This window comes from Podarcis filfolensis, assembly GCF_964270895.1.
Source record: "Podarcis filfolensis genome assembly, chromosome: 3".
Classification (NCBI taxonomy): Eukaryota; Metazoa; Chordata; class Lepidosauria; order Squamata; family Lacertidae; genus Podarcis; species Podarcis filfolensis.
This window is the reverse complement of record NC_139606.1, coordinates 413,543-435,790: the sequence shown is the minus strand read 5'-3', so window position 1 is coordinate 435,790 and position 22,248 is coordinate 413,543. Positions and strand designations below refer to the sequence as shown.

General features: G+C 40.6%; 1 protein-coding gene across 2 annotated transcripts in view; it reads left to right on the top strand.

The window, feature by feature from the left end:
• COL4A2 (collagen type IV alpha 2 chain) overlaps window positions 1–22,248 on the top strand; it is a 196,129-nt gene that overhangs the window by 157,356 nt on the left and 16,525 nt on the right. For both annotated transcript variants that reach the window (XR_014546319.1, XM_083606368.1), the window contains exons 32-40: window positions 10,554–10,697; window positions 11,799–11,924; window positions 12,640–12,821; window positions 13,743–13,806; window positions 14,414–14,488; window positions 16,253–16,360; window positions 17,950–18,057; window positions 21,022–21,093; window positions 21,282–21,407. Coding sequence is in view for 1 of the 2 variants with exons in the window: in XM_083606368.1 (XP_083462494.1) it covers window positions 10,554–10,697; window positions 11,799–11,924; window positions 12,640–12,821; window positions 13,743–13,806; window positions 14,414–14,488; window positions 16,253–16,360; window positions 17,950–18,057; window positions 21,022–21,093; window positions 21,282–21,407 (1,005 nt within the window). In the remaining variant the exon portion in view is untranslated. The remainder of the gene's footprint in view (window positions 1–10,553; window positions 10,698–11,798; window positions 11,925–12,639; window positions 12,822–13,742; window positions 13,807–14,413; window positions 14,489–16,252; window positions 16,361–17,949; window positions 18,058–21,021; window positions 21,094–21,281; window positions 21,408–22,248) is intronic.

Sequence of the window (22,248 nt, the reverse complement as noted above, 5' to 3'; positions counted from 1 at the left end):
CAGGCTCTTTCTCGTGGAGATGCCCATTGAAAATGGGACTGGTGGGAAAATGGGGCTGGTGGAAAATGGGGCTAGTGGAGAGTCCATTGAAGAAGCCCAAGGGCAGTGTGCTAATGTCCCACCACACCATGATTGTATACACTTATGGCACAGGAGGTTTGGGCACGTTGGGTGGTCATATGTGAGGAAGGCCACAGGCAACACCATTGGGTGTAGGTTCAAGGCATGTGACAGATACCTAGATTGTCAAGCCTGTAAGCAATCTAAGGTCACAACATGCACATACCCCAGGTCAGAGAGGAGAACCAGCAAACCCTTTGAACTTGTGCATGCAGATTTGTCGGGCCCCATGCAGACACCTTCTTTAGCCGGGTCTAAGTGGGTTTTGCTTCTGGTTGACGATTTTTCTAGACATTCTTGGGCTTTTGCGCTGCAACAGAAGTCAGAGGCAGCTGCACTGATCAGGGATTGGATCACAGCGGTAGAGCTACGGTTCTCTACCAGGGTGATTTCCTTTCAATCTGATCGGGTTCTGCGCAGGTTCTGCGCTGCAATCGTTTTTCAGGCAGAAGGGTATCAGTCATCGACTAACTGCCCCCTACAGTCCGCAACAGAATGGGGTAGCAGAGAGAAAATTTCGCACACTACAGGAATCAGCGAATGCTTTGTTGGCAGACTCGGGTCTGCCACAGCGCTTTTGGGCTGAGAGTTATAAGACGGCATGCTTTGTTCAGAACAGGGTGTTTAATTCAAGTGTGGGAGACACACCGTACTTTCTGCTGCATGGGAAGCAACCTAAAGTGGACTTCCTGAGAGTGTTTGGTTGTGAGGCTTGGGTCCTCATTCCAAAGGCCATGCGCAGAAAGGGTCAACCAAGGTCCAGGAAGATGATCTTTGTAGGCTATGAGCCGGGTTCAAAGGCGTGGCGTTTCGCATACCCTACTGGCAACCAGTCCAAGCTGCTTATTAGCGGCAGTGCTGAGTTTTGCGAGCAGAGTGGGTGGAAGCGTCTTCACGGGAATCCAGATGTTCCGTTAGACTCAGATGAGGAAGAGGAGGAGGACGAGGCTGAACCTGTTGCTGAGGTGCACAGTCCACAGCCACAGAGTCCAGAGCCGGGATCTCCAAGGGAGAGGCTCCGTATCTCTCCAAAAGGGAGTCCCAGGACCCCTCCAAAGGTCTCTGTCAAGTCTGAGCTAGGGAGTGAATCATCCTCGCCAGCAGGACCAGCTGTTCGCCCTAAACAGCGCAGCAGGTCAGAGGGGGATGTTTCTGAGGGTGGTAGGGTTGATCCAGGTGATTCAGGCGCAGTTCCAGAATTCACGCTGAGGAGGTCAGCAAGATCAACCAAAGGGAAGCCACCTGAAAGGTATGAAGCCACGAGTGTCTGGGTTGGTGTGGCTAGATGTGAACCTGAATCCTTTGAGGATGTTCAGAAGTTGCCTCGGGAAGAAGCCAGCAAATGGCATGAGGCAATGCAGAAGGAGATGAACTCAATGGAGTCTCTTGGAGTGTTCTCACTCACACAGCTGCCGGCTAACCAGCAAGCTGTGAGCTGCAGATGGGTTTACCGACTTAAACCCACAGAAGCAGGAGAACCACAGTATAAAGCGAGATTAGTGGCCCGTGGATTCACACAGAGAAGGGGTGTCCACTTCACAGAGGTATATTCGCCGACCTCAAGGGCGGAGACTATGAGAACGCTTTTGGCGATAGCAGCACAGAGAGGTTGGAAGGTGAACCATTTTGATGTAGATGTCGCCTACCTGAACTCAGATCTCCAGGAGGAGTTGTACATGCTTCCTCCTCCAGGGTTTGAAGTCAGTGAGCCAGGCGTCGTGTGGCGGTTGCACAAATCCATCTATGGATTACGCCAATCTGCCAGGAATTGGAATATGTGCCTACATGAAGCCTTAGAAGAGCTAGGTTTTAAGAGATCTCTTGCAGACAGTTGTCTTTACATTAGAGATTCAGGCTTGCAACAGCAAGTGGCCCAGGTGTTTGTTGATGACATCTTGCTCATGGCAAAGACAGGTGAACAGGTAGAGAAGTTTGCTAAGGAGCTTGGAAAGCGGTTCAAGCTGAAGCAACTTGGAGATGTCAAGTCCTATCTAGGCGTAGAGATCACAAGAGCAAGTGATGGAAGCTTTTTGCTTCGACAGAAAGGTAAGATTGAACAGTTGCTTGAGAAGTTCAGGATGTCTGATTGTGCAGGTGCCAGATCACCCATGGAGACTGGGTACGTGAAGGAGTGTCAGCAAGTAGAACGCGTGGTGTTCGAAAATACTGCACTCTTTCAGTCAGCTCTGGGTAGTCTGTTGTATCTGTCACAGTGGAGCAGACCAGACATAGCGTTTGCTGTCAATCTGCTCAGTAGAGAGGCTTCAAATCCTAGTGTGCAGGCCTGGAATGGTGTTAAGCGGGTGCTACGTTACCTGCAAGATACCAAAGACTTTTGCCTCAAGATGTCAGCTGAGGGTGATGTCAAGCTGACCGCCTGGGTGGATTCGGATTGGGCTAACCTTGAGGACCGCAAATCAGTGTCAGGCCTAGTGGTGAAGTTTGGGGACTCAGTGATTGGGTGGAGGTCCCGGAAGCAAAGTCTCATAGCGCTTTCATCTACTGAAGCTGAGTTCAGTGCGCTATCAGAGGTTTGCAGAGAACTGGAGTTCTATGTGTGTTTGGTCGAGGAAATCTGTGGAGAGAATTGTCTGCCCGTTGTGGTGCATGAAGACAATCAACCATGCCTCAAATTGGCTGAGACAGGGCAATTCAAGGCGAGGACCAAACATTTGGACATACGGTTCCGAAATGTATGTCAGAGCGTTCATGAGGGGCTAGTTGCTCTGAAATACTGTCCCTCAACCAAGAACCTCGCTGATGGTTTCACAAAACCATTAACCTTCCAGAAGCACAAGGAGTTCTGTGAGGGTCTGTGTATGGGGAAAGCATTGTTGGCTATTGTCCCCAGATGCAGGACAAGAGGGGGTGTGGAGTTTGGAACTGACAGGGTTAAAACTCCGTGGTGTCCTGAATCTGGGAGGAGCCTGTCACAGAGAAGTGAGTCACAGCGTGTGACTGCATTCAGACTTGCTTTCGATCTTGACTGAGACGCAGCTAAGCCTCAGAGGCTGCGTGTGTGCTTTTGGGAGCACGGGAGAAAATGCAAGAAAGCTCCGATGGAGAAAGACTGATTTATGGCTTGTAAATAAACGCTTCTAGAGATAAGAACCGAACTGTCTCTGGACTTGATTTATCCCTCATCTCACACGGACACAGGACCGCTGCTACTCTGCTCTCCTGCCAGGTCAGCTCCCAAGCAGAGCCACGCAAGGGAAGCGTGACTGGACGCAGGGATTTTTTACGCAAATTCTGTACATCTCTGCTAATTATAAAGGTGCTAGATACCACCGATACATCATTTTCATATAGTTCGCCTTCAAGGCACAGCATGCTGTAAAGTTTAAATCCTCACTCTATAACTTTTCCCAAGATGAAAATTGGATATTGTGCCCAATATCTTGTGCCCATTGTATCATTACCAATTTAACTTTTTCATCTTTGGTATGCCACTCTAGCAACAGTTTATACGTTTTAGAAAGTAACTTCACATTGTTTTCCATTAAATCTTTTCCAAACCTTGAAATTTCTTCACTAAATCCATTTTTCTTATCTATTTTAAACACATCATTTAATTGATGGTATTGCAACCAACCTGTTACTGTCTTATGTCCTCAAAACATTTCAATTTCAATTGTTGTTCTACTTCCATGAGCAACTCTTTATAGGTTGCCCATTTACTTTTTGCATTAGTCTTTTTCAGGGATATCGCTTCCACTGCGGAGAGCCACCATGGTGTCTTCTGCTCTAACAGGTTTTTATATTTTTCCCATACTCCATAAATTCCCATACTCCCATACTCCATACTTGGCTTTTCTTACCAAGTGATTCAAAAACTTTTTATGCACTTTGGTCTTCTCATACCATAGATATGCATGCCAACCAAATCTATTATCATGACCCTCAAGGTCTAAGATATCTGTGTTTTTTAAAGTTATACACTCCCAAAGCCAGCAGAGACATGATGCCTCATAATATAATTTCAAATCTGGCAGAGAGAAGCCACCTCTTTCTTTGGTATCTGTTAATAGTTTATATTTAATCCTTGGTTTCTTCCCCTGCCAGATAAATTCGAAAATATATTTTTGCCATTGTTTGAAGTGTCCCTCTCTGCATACCCTGGGTATTGTTTGAAATAAGAATAACATTCTTGGCAATACATTCATTTTCATCACTGAAATTCTTCCCCAAAGCAATAAATTCATCCTTCCCCAGACATCCATATTTTTCTTCATCTCTTTCCACGTTGTTACATAGTTTTCCTTAAAAATATTTATATTCTTAGCTGTTAGCCATACCCCCAGATACTTCACCTTTTTTTCAATTAACTAGTGTTGTTGTAGCTCATTTTTATTTTTTCACTAATACTTTCATATTTTTATGCATTCATATTTTTCACTAATACTTTCATTTTATTTTTATTTAGCTTGAATCCTGTTACCTGTCTGAACTCAGATAATTTGTCTAATATCTTTGGTATGCCAACTTCTGGTAAATTATCTCCAGTCAAACCAAAACTCCTAACGAGGGCACAATAATCCCTGCAAACTTATGGGAAGAGCACTATAAAGTGCTGTTTAGGGAACATCGTCCTTCCGCGCTGCTTAACATCTCTTTAGATAATGATACACCATGGCCCCCAACATCTGAAACTGAGATCACTTCGTTAATTCTACAAATGAAATCTGGCAAAGCCCCAGGAAGTGATTTCATTGTCGCTGAACTTCTGAAAGCGCAAATAAACTGGTGGGCCCCGGTTCTTGCAAATCTATTTTCATATATAGATAAGACAACTGAAATCCCTAAAGATTGGGGACTGGCTATAATTGTTCCTATATTTAAAAAGGGCAACCCCTCTGACCCAGCTAATTATAGACCAATTAGTCTTCTGAATGTGATCTGTAAACTTTATACAAAACATCTATGTTTAAAATTATGTGAATGGTTAGATCATAATGACTTGCTAGAAATTGAACAAGCAGGGTTTACATCTGGACGTTCTACCATAGATCACTGCTTAGTGTTAGATTATTTTGTCTATAAGTATGTGAAACATTGGAAAAAGTCATTGTATGCGGCCTTTGTGGACCTAAAGGCAGCATTTGATTCTGTATCCAGGGGTAGGCTCTGGGCCAAATTGGCCAATATGGGTATTAACAGAAGGTTATTACTTCTGATGATTAAGCTTCATGAGAACAATACCCTCCAGATAAGACTCGCACAGGACGGCAGACTCTCTAGAGAAATCCCAGTCCAAAGGGGAGTTAGACAAGGATGCCTATTAGCCCCATTTTTATTTAACATCTATGTTAACTCCCTGGTCACATGTTGCCGTGAAATCGAAACCCCACCCCCCCCCCGTGTTCTCTAACGGCAGAAAAGTACCAGTTTTAATGTATGCGGATGACGCTGTTCTTCTCTCTCAAACCAAAGTGGGCCTGAAACGTGCCTTAGGAAAGTTTAATGACCAATGTAACACTGAACTGTTAACAATTAACTTTGCCAAAACCAAAATTGTACATTTTAACCGCTCCTTCAGGAAAGATAATTGGAGCGTAAAGGGAAACGCCATTGAACAGACTAAGACCTTCCAATACTTAGGCATTACTTTCTCTTATAATGCCAAACTGTCAACACACCTGACCACATCAGCTATATCAGCAGGAAGAAGTGCAAATGCCATCCTTAGATTATTCAGAAGGAAAGGAGCTGGCTTCCTCTCAATGGCCCTAAAAGTTTTTCAGGCAAAATCTCTAGCCCAACTCCTGTATGGCTCTCAAATTAGCCCCTCTGCCAACCTTAAGACCCTTGAAACAGTACAGTCAAAATTCTTAAGATCATTATTTGCTACCCCAAAGTGTACACCTAATGCAGTCTTAAGGCAAGAGGCAGGACTGCCCAGAGTGGAATTAAAAGTCTGGGAGCAAGCAATATCCCTCTGGCTGAAAATCCAGTACAATCCTAAGGGACTGTTACCTTGCTTCCTGGCCGCAGCTCCCTATCCTCCTTGGCTTATGCAAATAACTAATAAGATCAAACAAATTGGCCTAAACCCTGAAAATCTTTTTATTGAAACTCCGAACAAGGCAAAAGCAATTGTCACTCAGAGACTTTACGATGTCGAATTACAACAAGAAGTCGCCCTACTCCCGGAGACGTATAGATGCTTAAAAGCTTGGCCTAATTTTGCAGCTGCCCCTTACTTAACTAACATCACTAACGAAGCTTATAGATGGGCTTTCTCTAGAGCCCGCTTTGAGACAATGCCCTCAGCAGTGCTGTACGGCAAATTTACGCGGGTACCAATGCATGCGCGTCTCTGCCCCTGTATGTCTAATAAGGTAGAATCTGTCACACACATCCTTCCATTTTGCGAATTTTATAGTGAAGAACGAGTTCAACTTATTTTGCCGCTTTTATCAAAATTTATACCCCTACAACATTATTTGGAATCCTCCCCCGAAATTCTACGAAAATACCTTCTGGAAGATTCCTCAAGCTCAATATCATATGAGGTGGCCAAATTTTGCACTTTAGCAATCAGGAAGCATAAATCTCTTCTGTTGAATGGCACACTGCAAAGTTCCCTTGTGTAATCTTTTTTTTTTTCCCCTTTCTGATGTTGTTGTTGATCTCTTTTTGTTTGATCTTGTGGTGTTTAGTGTTACTGGCTTTTGCCGCAATAAAACTTGAAACTTGAAACTTTGGTATGCTCGCCAACAGGTCTTCTACTGTTGTTACAAGGTCATCTGCAAATGCTCTCAATTTCTACACTTTGCACCCAACTGTTATACCTTTTATTTCTTCATCAGATCTTATGTTCCTCACCAGGGTCTCTAATACTAAAATAAACAATAACGGTGATAGGGCAACCCTGTCTTGTCCCTTTTGTAATTTTACACTTTTCTGATATTACATTATTCACTGTCAGCATTGCCTGCTGATCTGTTTAAATTGCACCAATTCCTCTTAGAAATGATTCTCCAAAATTCATCATCTCCATAGATTTTTTTCATAAAGATCCAAGACACATTATCAAAGGCCTTCTCTGCATCCACAAACATCAGAGCTGCTTGTTTTTCATTCCTGGCTTCCAGATATTCTATTATGTCAATTATATTCCTTATATTATCCTTTATCTGTTCAGCCAGGAAGAAAGCCAGCTTGATCCTGATGAATTAACTCCTTTAACATCAGTTTCGAACGGTTCACCATAATATTGGCGAATAATTTATAATCGTTGAGCAGAGAAATCGGCCTATAGTATTTACTGAGAGCAGGTCCATGTCTTGTTTCAGAAGTAATGTTATATATGCCACTTTCCATAAATCTGGATTTTTCCGTGTTCAACATTTATTCATTACATGCTTCAGCGACTGTATCAGAAAGTCTTGTAGTTTTTTATAATATTTAGCTGATAAATATGACCCTGGTGATTTACCTAATTTTGAATGATTAATTCCTTGTTGCACCTCCTGTATCGTTATTGGTGCATTCAAATAATTAATTTTCTCCTTCAGGATTTTTGGTAAATAACTCTACTTTAAGTATTCTTCAATTGTATCTTTGTTTTCTTTACTGGCTCAATATAGCTTTGTGTAATATTTTACAAATTGTCTTCTGATATCCTTCAGGTTATCTATTATTTTACCTTCTACTTTCAATTTGTTTATTACATTTTTTTTAATTGCCAAGCAAGTAGTTTTCCTGGTTTATTTGCAAATTCATTTTTTTCTGCCTTAGCATTTTAATCTTCCATTCAATTTCTTGGTTCACTAACACTGAGAATTATGTCTGTAACATTTTTATATTTTGCTTTATTGAATCTTTCCCAGGTTTTTTAATCAGTTCTTTTTCATTTCTAATCAGTTCTTCCAAAATTTCTTTATTTTTACCTTCTCTAACCTTTTTTTGATATGCACTCTGTTGAATACAAAAATCCTCTCATCACTGCTTTGCTTGTATCCCAGACCATATTAAGTTCTGTCCCTTGATTAAAATTTAATTCAAAATTATATTTCAAGATTTTGTCTGCTTTTTTGCAGTTAGTTGGTTATCTAAAGTCCTTCATTTAAACTTCGCCTAAATGTGGAGTTTTCATTTCAATTCCAGTAACACTGGATCGTGATCTGAAAGTGTCCTTGATTGTATTTCTATTCTTTTTGTTCTCAGTGTTAGTTCATTTGATGTCCATATCTAGTCAATTCTTCCTGCAGATTAAATTGGTTCAGAAAAATGGGTATATTCTCTTTCAAATGGGTGTCTAAATTGCCAAATGTCAATTTTAAGTTCTCTACCATATTAAAGAAAGTGACAGGTAGTCTGCCTTCTTTTGAATCCATTTTTCTTATTGTCCTGTCAATTTCTAAGGAGACTACCCCATTTAAATCACCCATTAATATTATCTTTTGATCCATAAACTCATACAACCTTTCTTTCAGTTCTTAAAAAATTCCAATTTTTTAATAATTTGGCGAATAGATCCCAATTATCACAATTTTTTTGCCTTGTAAGGTTATTTCTATTGCTGTCATCCTTCCATAATCATCTTTAAATAACTGTTTCGGGTTATATTTATTTTTAGCATAAATTACCACCCCTCTTTTTTTTGTCTAATGTCATAAAGTCCATCCCCAATCATTTATTTATCAAGACTCTTCTGTGTCTTCTTGCTACATGTGTTTCTTGCAAGCATATTATGTCCAAATTCTCTTTTTGTAATACATGTTCTGTTTTATTCCCTTTCAATTTATTGTTTAGTCCGCTAACATTCCAAGTTAAAAATTTCAAATTCTTTTTTCTCTTTTATTTATATATTTTATAAATAAAAAGGTCTAATTAAGTACGCTGTTGTTTATCTTCTTCTTTTTCTGCCGGATCTGTTTCCCCTTCTGCACCTACTGCTTCAGGCTTTTTTCCTCCAAGTTGTTTTTTATATTTTCTCCAAAACTTCTCCATATCTTGTACACTTTTGCAACTTTGCAAAAGGTTTTAAACATTTCCCCCCATCTTGTTATATATCTTTTCCCAATACTCTTTTGCATGTCCACCACATATGGAAGAATGTTCCTTCTCCTTCATTACTTCAGATTCTGATTTGTACATCTTAGCTAATCTGCTCGGGGTTAAATACCATCTGTAAACCATTTTCAAATAGTTCTCTTTCAAGAGAACTTTTTAATGCCTTTTAATGCCTGCTTTGGTCTTTGATGGAGTTGGAAGACTTCACCAATAAAAGAGGGGCAGGATGCTGGGTTATATCGTGACTCCATTACTGAGAAAGCCTCGGTCAACAATGAGTGTTTGCTGTGGGTCTCCTTTGATTTTGAGCAATTGGGCTAAAGTGAAAAGACACCCCGCTGTCAGGAGCTCGTCCTATACTCGAGTAGGACCCTGGCAGACATCACAGCGAGTAGGACCCTGCCCAAACATCACAGCGACCGATGCCAACAGACATCGGCACACTTAGGGATATGCGAGTCTTCGCAGCTTGCATAATAGACCTCAGCAACTCAGCATTTTGGCTAATCTACTTTATTTACATATAAACACATGGAGCACTGCAACATGGCTCCCTCTCTCTAGCATCAGGCAACAAAGAAAAAGAACAAAGGACAATAGTCCCACTTCACGGAACACAGTAACACAAACATCCTGTCTCTGTCACTTCCCACTTTGTGGAGTCAAAACATATACTGTCATGTGATAGACAACAATCCCATGACTACAATCATGGAGCAGGAATTCTAACACCCACTTGACTCGATTTCAATTTGATGTACAACTTTAGGTGCCAGGAGAGAACGTTCCTCTTCTGCCATCCCTTTGGATGATAAAGATCCAATACACTTTAAAATGTGTTGTAGGAGGGGGCATTATTTGTTTGTTTTTGCTCTTACTTTATCTTTATCATGTATTGATTATGCATTAATCTTACATAATATGATTTAATCATGATTAATATATGTTTTTTATATTGTATTTTTATGTTGTGAACTGCCCCGAGATGTACAGATGAAGGGCAGTATCCAAATAGAATGCATAAATAAATAAATAAATAAATAAATAAATAAATAAATAGTATTGATACTGGTTTGGTTCTTCTTTTGCTTAGGTTTTAATGACCATAATATAAAAATTGGGAATCCCTTATATTGAGTCAGGCCATTGGAATCTGACTCAGCGTACAGTCTCCCGCTATATTATCTGTCCTGACTGGCAGTGGCTGCTCTGCGTTTTCTGTCAGGAGTCCTTCCTGTAACACATGGGGCCCTCAGCATGCAGGGCAGGTGCCTTACCTTATTGCTTACTTTTGCATTTGTATTTTAAAATAAAAAAGTTTAAATTTAGAACCCTAGAACAAAGTAAGAACAAGAAATTAATCCCCATTTCTGTGAACATGAACAGTTCTCTTTTATGTTTTCCACCAACAGGTGCTAAAGGTTCCTCTGGAATTGGAGGTTTCAAAGGTGCGATAGGCGTCAGAGGGTGGCCAGGGCAGAACGGAATCAAAGGAGAGCCTGGCTTCACTGGCTTGCCAGGGATTCGAGGTTTACCTGGTGACTCGGGATTGAAAGGTATTGTTCTTCACATTGTGAAGTATTGCTTGTCTCTCAGTGTGCGCGAGACGTGTTCATACACAACTGCAAAGCAGTTTGAAAAAAATAGGTTGTGAAATATAATTGTCCTCTTTATAAAAAAAAATTCTCTTGGCAGCTTTAATCTTACAGCTTACTGTGTTTTCAGTCTATTGCTGGCTTTTGCTGGTAAGTAAAGCTTGGTGTTCATCAAGCAGGGAAGGTTTATTACTGCCTTAGTTTCCAGAGGGACTTGCTTTCACCTTCGTTAGTCAGCAGAAAGACCCCTGGCTGCTCTCTCATAACAAAATCTCAGGACTATGATTGGAAAGGGAGTAGCTGCTGGGCTGCACTCCTCATTGCTACATTCTCATATACTTTTTTGAGAACATTTATTTAAATCATTTATTTAGGGTTTTTTAAAAAAAAAATTCACCCCCTTGCAAGGAGTTCAAGGCAGTGTTCTTCTGCTCACTGTATTTTAATTTATGGTTTTTGTTTTTGTTACTGTATTTTATTCTGTATATTCTGTTGTAAGACACCCTTAGTACATTGGTAGGAAGATGTAAATAATGAAGTATTAGTATTATTTCCTGCTCACATTTTATCCAAACAACAACTCTGTGAGGTTAGGCTTTCAGGTAAGGCTTAAAGAGACCAAGATTCCCCAGAGAGTTTCATGGTTGAGTAGGAATTTGAACCGAGGTCTCCTTGATTCCAGTACAACCATCTCGCCACTATAGCACATTAGAAGGGCTGATCACAATCACTTCATAAAAGAAGGATACACTTAAGGAGACAAAGCATTCCTATCTTTCCGATCCTCTTAAATGTGTTGCCTTTAAATTGTAAGGATGGATCAATGCTGTAAACCAGGCATGTCCAAAGTCTGTTTGGGGGGCCTAATTCGGCCCCCTGTGGCATTTTATTCATTGGGGTCAAATCCCAAAAATACATATATATAAAAAATCAACAACTTTGGTCGGCCCTCACGCATGTTCACTTCATCAAATCTGGCCCTCTTTGAAAAAGTTTGGCCACCCCTGCAAACAGTTTTCTATATTGACATGGCAGTCTGGATGAATAATGTATTCTTAATAGGTGACCGTGGTGACCGTGGCCCACCAGGATCACCCCCTAAAATCATGCCAAGTATGATGCTTGATGTGAAAGGCGAAAAGGGAAATGAAGGAGAAAGTGGTGCCCAAGGGAGCTTTGGTTTCAAAGGTAAGGAGCAATGCCATATTCTGAAAAGGAGTATAATATATTACAAACTGATGTTACAGCATTTGAACATTTGTCACAAGAAGCAAATGAGAATTTAATCTTTATTTACAAACATTTCATTCTGTATTACATAATGCACACATTCTAAAGCACTTATTCAGATTATAGATAATAGAAAATGACCACAAAATGATATAGAAATATATATACCCCTAACAGTGCAATTTTTAAAGGTAAAGGTAAAGGGACAACTCTGGGGTTGCGGTGCTCATCTTGCTTTATTGGCTGAGGGAGCCGGCGTACAGCTTCTGGGTCATGTGGCCAGCGTGACTAAGCCGCTTCTGGCGAACCAGAGCAGCGCACAGAAATGCCGTTTACCTTCCCGCCGGAGCGGTACCTATTTATCTACTTGCACTTTGTGCTTCCAAACTGCTAGGTTGGCAGGAGCAGGGACGAAGCAACGGGAGCTCACCCCATCACGGGGATTCGAACCGCCGACCTTCTGATTGGCAAGCCCTAGGCTCTGTGGTTTAACCCACAGCACCACCCGCATCCCAGTGCAATTTTTAGTGGTAGTTAATTAGCAGAATGCAGCTGAGGACTTCATTTCCCAATATGAATACTTCAGGCAGCTGAAACCAACATTTGCTTTACTGAAGTTCAGCTACTTGCCCGGTTCAGTCTAACTTAACATTTTGAACTGTGTTTCCTACAGGCACAAAAGGAGCACTAGGCTACCCTGGGCAGACAGGAAGGCCAGGTTCACCTGGCTTTCCAGGTTATGAAAAAGGTCAGAAAGGTGACTATGGAATTAAAGGAATAAAAGGCATATCAGGATATATAGGTGTCTCAGGAGGTCGTGGTATTTCTGGTTTCCCTGGAGCAACGGGAAGGAGGGTGAGCAGATTTTGTTGTTTGACTCAAACTACCAAGTTTTGTTATCTCTGGTATGTTTCCTTTAGTAGTTTGAAAAGCAAAATGCCAGAACCTCAAAAAACAAATTCTGTAAATTCACCAAAAGCAGACTAGATTATGCAGTGCATGTGAATTATGTATTTGATTCCTTTATTTTGGGTGGAATGGGGGCTCCAGCCTGCAGGCCTAATTGAGTCTAGCAAGAGCCCTAACTAGGTCCATGAGGACATTTTCCAAAAGCCATGCTCACCTGCCTGACACTTGACATATATGACACTCAGCAGGATTCAGGTAATGAGTCCTGTCAGCAGGCATCCTGCTTGAGGAGCTCTTTTTGCGCAGTGAGGTTTCCCTCCTCTCTTCCCCCTTGTGCACCCATGAAATTGGCTCAGAATGGGGTCAAGAGAACTCAGGGGCATAAGAGTAGAGATAGTTCCATCTGGCAAACCACAAGGCTTTCCTTGACAAAATAATTGCCTTGGCATGAAATTAAATTCTTTCCATGGTTCCCTGCTGAAAGGAGGGTTTGCAGATACTGCCAATCAGCACCCCCCTGTGTTTTGATTTCAGACTGCCCTGGCAAAGGAAAGCATATCACCCAGTGTCATTATGGTGTCATGATTGACAGGTGGGCAACCCCACACCCAGTCAAAATGGCCCACTGGAGTTGGGGGAGGTTAGTATCCAGCCCACCAAGTAGATATAGTCCCCCACCCCTGAGTTATTTTTTAGTTTAAATAAAGTTGGTTTCAGGTGCACACTGTGTTCAACAAGAGTACAGTTTCAAGATTTATGGCAGAAAAACAAATTTGGATAGTTGAGGAGGAAGTCCAGAGAGAACGAAAACGTTGGTTAATATTTATTATGCTTGAAAGCTTGATGTTCTTTTTAACTATGTTACAGGGGGAAAAGGGAATTCCAGGGATTGATGGTATTTTTGGCGAAAGTGGCCAGCCTGGGGAAATTGGTGAGTCCATTTATAGTCTGTACATCTAAGCTATGTGTATGTAAAACACACACACACACACACACACACACACAGAGAGAGAGAGAGACAGACAGACAGACAGACAGACAGACGGACAGATTTGTGTATAAAATGAAAGGCTCCTGCTCGTGACCCAGTCTAGTACAAGGAAATATTTCTCTCATTCTTGAGAGTTACTGATCTTGACTTCTCATATCTTTTCATTCTTTAGATGAAGTCAAAATGGAAGTATATATTGTAGAGAAAATAATACAGGCAACCACCCTCCCCCCCATTTAAGTGGGGGTAATGTTTTGAGGCACCATGCACATCAGTGAAATTGCGTATATTTGAAACCCCGTTGAAAAGACCTGCAAACACCCTGTTCCGACCCTTTTGTGATGTTTTTGTGACTTTTTGGGTCACTTCTGGGTTCAGCGTGATGGGTGGGTGGGTGATTGTGCAGTTGTGCACATATTGAAAGCACGTAAATGGAGAGTTGCATTATAAGGTTTAGAACGTTCACATTAAAAGATGTTCAACAGATGATCTTGGTGTATATAAATCTATGTGAGTGTGTATTATCTCAATTTTTTGCCTCTTACAGGTGATTGGGGAGATACTATAAACTTGCCAGGAAGAGCAGGTTCGAAAGGAGATGCTGGCATAACTGGAGCCAAAGGTATTTTGCATGTGTGTATACACATGCATGCATGCATTCATAATGCAAAATAGTTTGTGGCAAACAGCGCCTGTTACCGGCTTTGACCGTTGTTAGAACTTCATCCTGTCTTGGACAAGGATTGCTTGGTTACTGAGACTCATGCACTGGTAACATCATGTAACACGTTCTATGAGAGATCTGGGGTGTGGTTGGTCCAGAGGGATGCAGCTGGTACAAAATACCTTGGCCCAGGTGGTGGCTAAGAAAAGGAACCCAGTTAGTCTTCTCTTCTCACAACCTGACGATTATCAACTTGTAGTAAGACAAAGGTTGGCTTTTTCACTGGTAGTGCTGGTGCTGTGGGGTGGATGCCCTACTGAAATACAAAATACTGATGTTAATGGCCTAAGTCTACCCAGTGACTTTAGGTCTCACTCTTGGTTGATGCTTTGAACCTCTGAAATAGCAAAATAGTGACATACATACAGGGGCGGACTCTGCTAATATGGCACCCTTATTTTTCACAATAATTCCTTTTGGTACAGTTGCTTTTTTATGGATCCTCTCAGTAGGTAAATAGAGGTTTTATTCTACTTATTATCATTATTTTACACCTCCTTGGCTCAGCACATGGGCGGCGGGGGGCTAACCGCTGATATCTGCCCGAAATCCAGTGCTAATAACATATAAACACAGCATTATGGTAAAGTTTAAGCATAAAAAATGTTTAAAAAATAATATCTGAAGACTTGTTGTGATGGGATGTTGAGCTGCTTGTGCGTAAAGTTCCTAGTCCCTCAGTGTTTGGCTAAGTCCACAAACCACTGTCTGTAACGGAGCTCCATAAGCATGGCTCCGTCAGTCGCTGGCAGAATCCGACAGTGGGCGTTTACGGAATTTCTTCCAGCATAAAAGCTCCTTAACGGAAACACGTCTTCTGGACTCTCTGCGTGACAGTTTCCGGCGAGGAGTGGGTGTCCCTATAGGAGGTCCTGAAACCTCCCCGCTGTTCTCGCTGGAATTGTCTCTGAGCCATTCTTCCGACTCACTTTCCCTTGGAGCTCTTTCTCTCCCCCTGCTGGTTCCGTCCTCCGCTGATAAGTCTCTCTCAACCTCTGGGAGCCCTTGCACCACCGGTTCTTCCGATGACAGTTCCCTGACACTTGTATTTAAGTATTTAGTTTTTTGTTGTATACGGTGCAAGGAGGTGGCAAACTATTTTGGAATTTATTTCCTAGTTTTCAGAGCTTTTTAAAGTACAAGAACATGATCTGGGATAAAACTCAAGATATTGGCTACAGTATATTGATAAATATCCATTGGTAAAAACATTCCTGTTGACTGGGGGAAAGCTCAAATATAAAACAGGTTCCAACATGGCAACAATTTCACCAAGATAACAACATTAACAGGAAACTTGTAAAGAAGGAAAATTAACTACCACAGTGTGTCTTATTAAAAAATAATTCAATACAAGATATTGGTTTTAGGGAATGGATAAAAAATCTGTGCAGAGTGCTAGTTAATGGTAAATTATTGACCTTTTCTGCTTCACTATTTTCAAATTAAACTTTTTAGCACAGTTGATAGGGCAGTTAGGAGGGAACAGAAATATAACATCATTTGAATTGTTTCTGATAAATTCAAAAGTCATCTAATTCAAAAATTGTTTTAAAAAGATAAAAGGATAAATTTAAAAATCTGCTTTAAAACGATATGGTTTAGCGATACAGGCAGATAAGGGGGAGAGGAACAATAAATATTTCTCTTTCTTTTTTGCAGGGGTAGAAGGAGCCAAAGGAGGAAAAGGTGATGCTGGTGTTCCAGGTTTTCCTGGCATTCAGGGCATGAGGGGCTCCCCAGGCTCCCCTGGATTGCAAGGGCAAAGAGGTGGGATTTCCTGTTTTGTATATAATGTGCTTATATAAAACACTTTTTAAAAAAATACACTAAAAATGAATAACAAAGTGTTGATACAGCAAAGTAAAAGCAATACTGGATACTGACTGCTTTTTCATTATATACTTTAAAACAGATGCTTATACTTGATGCATATTCTTAAGTTTAAACTAGTCATTGAAACAAAGTCAATTTGGCTATGAGGGCATTTTTTAACCCCTGTTCTGCTTTCACCAGTGCTTTTTTTCTTTCTAAAAAAATGTTTAGGAGTACTCTCCTTTTCCTACTCATATTAAAATACTGCCTCTCAATGAGGCCAAACTTAGAGTCACAGAATGTTTAGGGGTATGCGTGCACCCCTGTGTCCCCCCAGAACAAAAAGCACTGGCTTTCACTATAAGCAGAGCAATCCTAACTCGGACCTTGTGATGACTGGAGCAATCAAGCCATTGCTGCAGCCACAGGCCTTCAGCTCCTGCTAGTCAGGGCGGAAGATAATGATCGTGGGGTTTTACTGTACCAGCTCTAAACAGGGGCAGCAGAGGGGCCCACATTGGAAACCTTTTCAGAAAATGGACCAACTTTGGATCCAGTGGCTCCACTACCAGACCCCAAACAGTTGGCTGGATGCCTCAGAACGGTGGGAGGCACCAACTAGGGAACCCCCAGGTTCTGTAAACACAATTCTATAGAATGTTTGTACAATTCCACCATATGTGGAAGAAATCTCCCTTACCTATGGTTACTGCTTCCTTTTTCATAGACTTCGTATAATTTCCAATCAGCTGTTTGCCATTTTAAAAAAAAGTTCTATGTGAGCTAAGGCAACCCAGAATAAAGAGCATTCATTAAAAGGAAAGAGACGTTTGTACCAGTATCTTTACCACTTGCAGGTTTTAATTACTCAAGGGATCTCATTCCAGCAGGGGGGAAATGTCAACTACCAGTATATTTATTTGTGGTGATATTGTCTACATAGACTTCCAAGATGTTTCAGCCTTCTAATACACAGTATATTGCTGGAGATACAAACAATATCTTACACATTATAGACATATTTGGTGGGACTGCAACGTAAGAAAGCAGTATTGGATTAATGTAATATTATATAAGAAATTGCAGGATTTAAATTAACCATAGGGAGATTTGACTGATGAAGTGTCCTCTTTATGACATCTTAAAATGATCTGTATAAGATATTTTTAGTCATATACAGATCAAATCAGATTTTTTCACATCAGATCATTAGGAGTTTTAGAATGCAGTGGTGCCTCGGGTTAAGAACTTAATTCATTCTGGAGGACCAGTCTTAACCTGGAACTGTTCTTAACCTGAGGTACTACTTTAGCTAATGGGGCCTCCCGCTGCCGCAGCACGATTTCTGTTCTCATCCTGAAGCAAAGTTTTTAACCTGGGGTAGTATTTCTGGGTTAGCGAAGTCTGTAACCTGAAGCGTCTGTAACCAGAGGTACCACTGTAGTTCACTCTTGTAAGAAATCCAGTATCACTTTCACCACCATTAGAATTATATTGTAACAATTCAAGGGTTGCTTAGTGATAGCTCTCTACTTGTTCTACAGGATTCCCAGGGCAGGTTGGCGAACAAGGTTTATCTGGAGATCCAGGATTTCCTGGATCATCAGGTGAAAAAGGAAGTTCTGGGTGGATTGGGCTTCCAGGAAGTAAAGGTAAATTATATTCATCCTAGTTGTCAGTAATACATCATTGTATATTTTGGACTTAAGGAGAAGTTATGCACCCTTCTCTTGCCTATTTCCAGTAAATGCAAGTAATACTTTCTTTGATGTTCTAATACACAAATTTTAGATTAGAGCTAATCTACACATTATGAAAAAGACACATTTCTGTCTCTTTAAATGACTTTCTGACAGCAGCCTTGAAGGGAGGAAAGGAGCATCAGAACCATGTTTGCCCTCCATCCCCACACTGTTAATTGTCCTGCAAACAGACAAATCTTGGCACAAGTATGTAGAAGCAACTTGGCAAACTGTCAGGGATAGATTCAACCAAACTACTGAGCCAGTAATAGAACAAGACAAGATAGAGGCAAGCATTTTATAACCCAGGTTTTACAACCAAAAACCAAACAGAGAATGGCTGAAATTCCTATTCCTTCACACCATGCATAATTTTTATACACCTCTGGCATGTCTGCACCCCATTATTCACCTTCCCTTCCAATCCTATGTTGTAACTTTGCCTCATAAGAGTAGTTGGTTCAGCCTCTTGATTTGTTCCAGCTTCTCAGTAATATCTTGCAACTGTGTCACATGTCTGTAACTGTCTTTCTTGTCTAGTTCCCTCGTCCAAGCTCAATGAGAATATTTTCTTGTACAGTGGTACCTCGCAAGACGAAATTAATTCGTTCTGCGAGTTTTTTCGTCTTGCGAATTTTTCGTCTTGCGAAGCAAAAAAAAAGTTTTTTTAAAAAAAGTTTAAAAATCACCAAAGTGTACAGTACTGTACATACATTTTCTAAGTCAAGTCGCAACTGCGCCTCTTCAAGCAATGCACCCTGGGTATTAATGGTTTTAAGAAAAAGGAAACAAACTTGCAAGACGTTTTCGTCTTGCGAAGCAAGCCCATAGGGAAATTCGTCTTGCGAAGCAACTCAAAAAATGAAAAACTCTTTCATCTTGCGAGTTTTTCGTCTTACGAGGCATTCGTCTTGCGAGGTACCACTGTAAATCAAAAGGCTTTTTCTATCATCTGAGTAGCTGTGTCACAATTGTTAGAGTGAACCAGCTAGGTGTTTGAAAGACTATCCATGTTAATATATGGAGACTAAAACACCCACTAGAGAAACAATTCAGTTTCTTCTCAGACCCAAATCAAAGCACAGGACAGATAGATTATATTTGGATTTCCAGAGATTTGTCATCAAGAGTAATAAAATCAGAAATTCTTCCGAGAACTCTCTCAGATCATAATGTGATAACAATGGAGTTGAAAGGAAAGGAAGAGACCTCATTCAGATGGAGATTGAACGATGGACTGTTGGACAATAAAGTAATATTGGGGAATGTGCAAAAGACATTAACAGACTATTTTGAATTAAATCTAAATAAAGGAGTGGACCTGAATGTAGTATGGCATGCATCGAAAGCTGTAATAAGAGGCTTTTTAATACAGCAGAACTCAATCCAAAGAAGATTAAGAGAGAGAGAAAAGGAAGAGATATTAAAACAGATAATACACAATGAAAAGAAATTGGCTTCCATTCGATAAAGCTACTCTCAGTAAGTCTAAGCAGTCTGGAGCTATGAGCAGCAATTGAGTTTTGGCTATCCAAAAAGAAAGAAAAACACTAAAAAGAATTAAAATGATGGCAGGAAAAATGCCAAAATAAGAGATTGTTCTCAAAAATCTCCAACAGAAAAACACACCCACCCTTTTTCTGCCTAGCTACTTTGGAATGCGATGGAAAGAGGAGGGGGGATAATATTCCCTGAATTTAGAAGAACAAAAGATGAAAAGCTTTGCACAGGAAGCCTTGTGAAAACTGGTATGGGGGGTCTGCTATTAAAAACCAGGCTTTAAAAATTCATTTAAAAATCTGAAATTACATCCCTGGAACATCAACAAAATATATTCCTCCCTGGGCCCATAACCCTTGTTGGATTTTTTAGCAATTGGTTAATAAAAGAATTCCCTAAGATGCCTGGATCCAGGTTTGGGGCAAGTACTCCTCGGTGAGAGAGCCCCAGCAGTGATTCAAAATCACAAAACATGCAGCAAAGTAAAGTGTGGAAATATAGGCTATTAGACCTTTAAAATATCCTGTTTTATGTCATTTCCAAAGCTCTCCACTTCCCTTAGCATAGAAAGAGACCACACATTTGGTAAGTCAAAAATGGTTTACTTACAAACACATCATAGATCAGATTCATTGCCTTTTCCATACAGCAGTAAGAGTTCCTAAATTATTTGTATAGAAGCACAAAGGTGGGTTTCTTAAGCCATGCCTTCTAAGCTTGGATCATTTAGCTTAGACATCCTTACTGGAAGCTTCATCTGGTGGGAAGAAGCGAGAATGAAAAGTTTGGTAACTCTTCCTTCCAAGGCGAGGGAGTGCAACCTAGATAAGCCTGGCAGGATATCTAACTCTACGGCCATAAACCCTTCATAAGTTAAGTGTCTTGGTTATATAAGGCTGTACAGTTAACAATGTATTTTCATCTTTTTGAAATATTTGTTATAATCTTATTGCTAAAATGTTGCTGCTGTATAAAATCAATTTAAATGTTTTCTCAGAGTCAGTGAATCAGACAATCAGACTATAAACTTGTAAAGACCTGCTTTAGCCTCCAGGATGGTTTTGTTTTGACCAGTCAGAAATTTGTTTTTAAAAAGCAACAGCCAAACTGTCATTCATGAGCTATAACACACTCAAGTTTTAAATTTGAGGCAAAACATTTCATATGGAGCAGAAATACTTTAATTGCTGCATCCTAGTGAGCACAATTGTTTAAAGTAATTGCAGCAAGTTTTTTCTGATATAGTAATCAGTGCAAAGCAAATGGCTCACATGAAGATGTTTCATTTCAAAAAAATACAGTGCCTCCAGAGAAATCTGTAACATTTGGTAAATCAGATCGAAGAATAACAAATAATGGGTGGCTTTTTGGCAGGTGCTGCTGGCGCCAGAGGAATCACTGGATTACATGGTTTGCCAAGTACCAAGGGCTTTCCAGGATCCCCAGGTATGTTCACATTATGTTGATGGTTAATGAGGTTGGCTATCTTACATTGTAAGTTCATTAGGGAATCTGTCTAAACATTTCAGCTTTCCACACAGGATGCATAGGATAGTTTAAAATGAACATTGCTGAGATGCCCATTTCCGGGTTGGGAAAAGTGATACTAATTTATCTAAGTTTTTGCACAACAGGTCCAGATGGATATGGCCCACCAGGTTTCCCAGGTATTTGGGGTGACAAAGGTACCATGGGAGAGCCAAGCCCAATTGAAGGCAGCAGAGGAGCTCCTGGTCCGAAAGGAGAAAGAGGAGATCTAGGTCAGTCTGTTGTTCAATGTTGCGTTTGCAAAGTAAAGGAAGGACTGGACCCTGATTAAAATAAGACACGAGGCTTTGACCAGCAAGGCTTTCGGAGAAAAGTGCGTAAACCACACCCCTCACCAGGCCATTTTATTAGCAAAAGAATCTTTTACACAGTGCTCGTAAGAACCAATCATATTTCCTCTGAGCATTTCATCAAACCCCACGTGGGGAAAAAGTAACACTACAACACTAATTAGCATGCATATATTTTGGGATAAATAACTTGAGAACTACAAAGGGGTGGTAAATAAGTTGAGAACTACAAAGGGGTGCATCTGGCAATCCCAAAGGTAATAAACAAGCAATACAGATATGATAAGGAGGATGGCCAGGAGGACAACAATCACTATGACCTTCATGTGAGATCTGTTTCCTGGCTCCAAGATTAACATCCTAAGATTACCTATTAGAAACTACAAAGACAAAACTGCCCAGTCTTTGAGGACACAGGACGCCTGCCTGTCTAAGTGTGTACGTGATTCGTGAAGAGCAAGGAGAAATGGGCAGCAGAGGCAAAAGGGCATCAAAAGGGCATGAATGTAGAATCTTATGGGATTTAATCAGAAATTATCGTCAATATATCAAACCCAGTCAACACAATGTCTTCATCGTGGACACGATGGCTTGATGTATATTTTATAATTCCTCATGGTAATCCCATCTGATCCCTACAGTTCAATGGTTTTATACATGGCACCACCAATTAGCAAAATATATTTAACAAATTATAGGTTTCATTTAAGAAAGTACTCTCATGGCAAATTGGTGTGTGAAAAGGGTAGAGTTATATATCTTT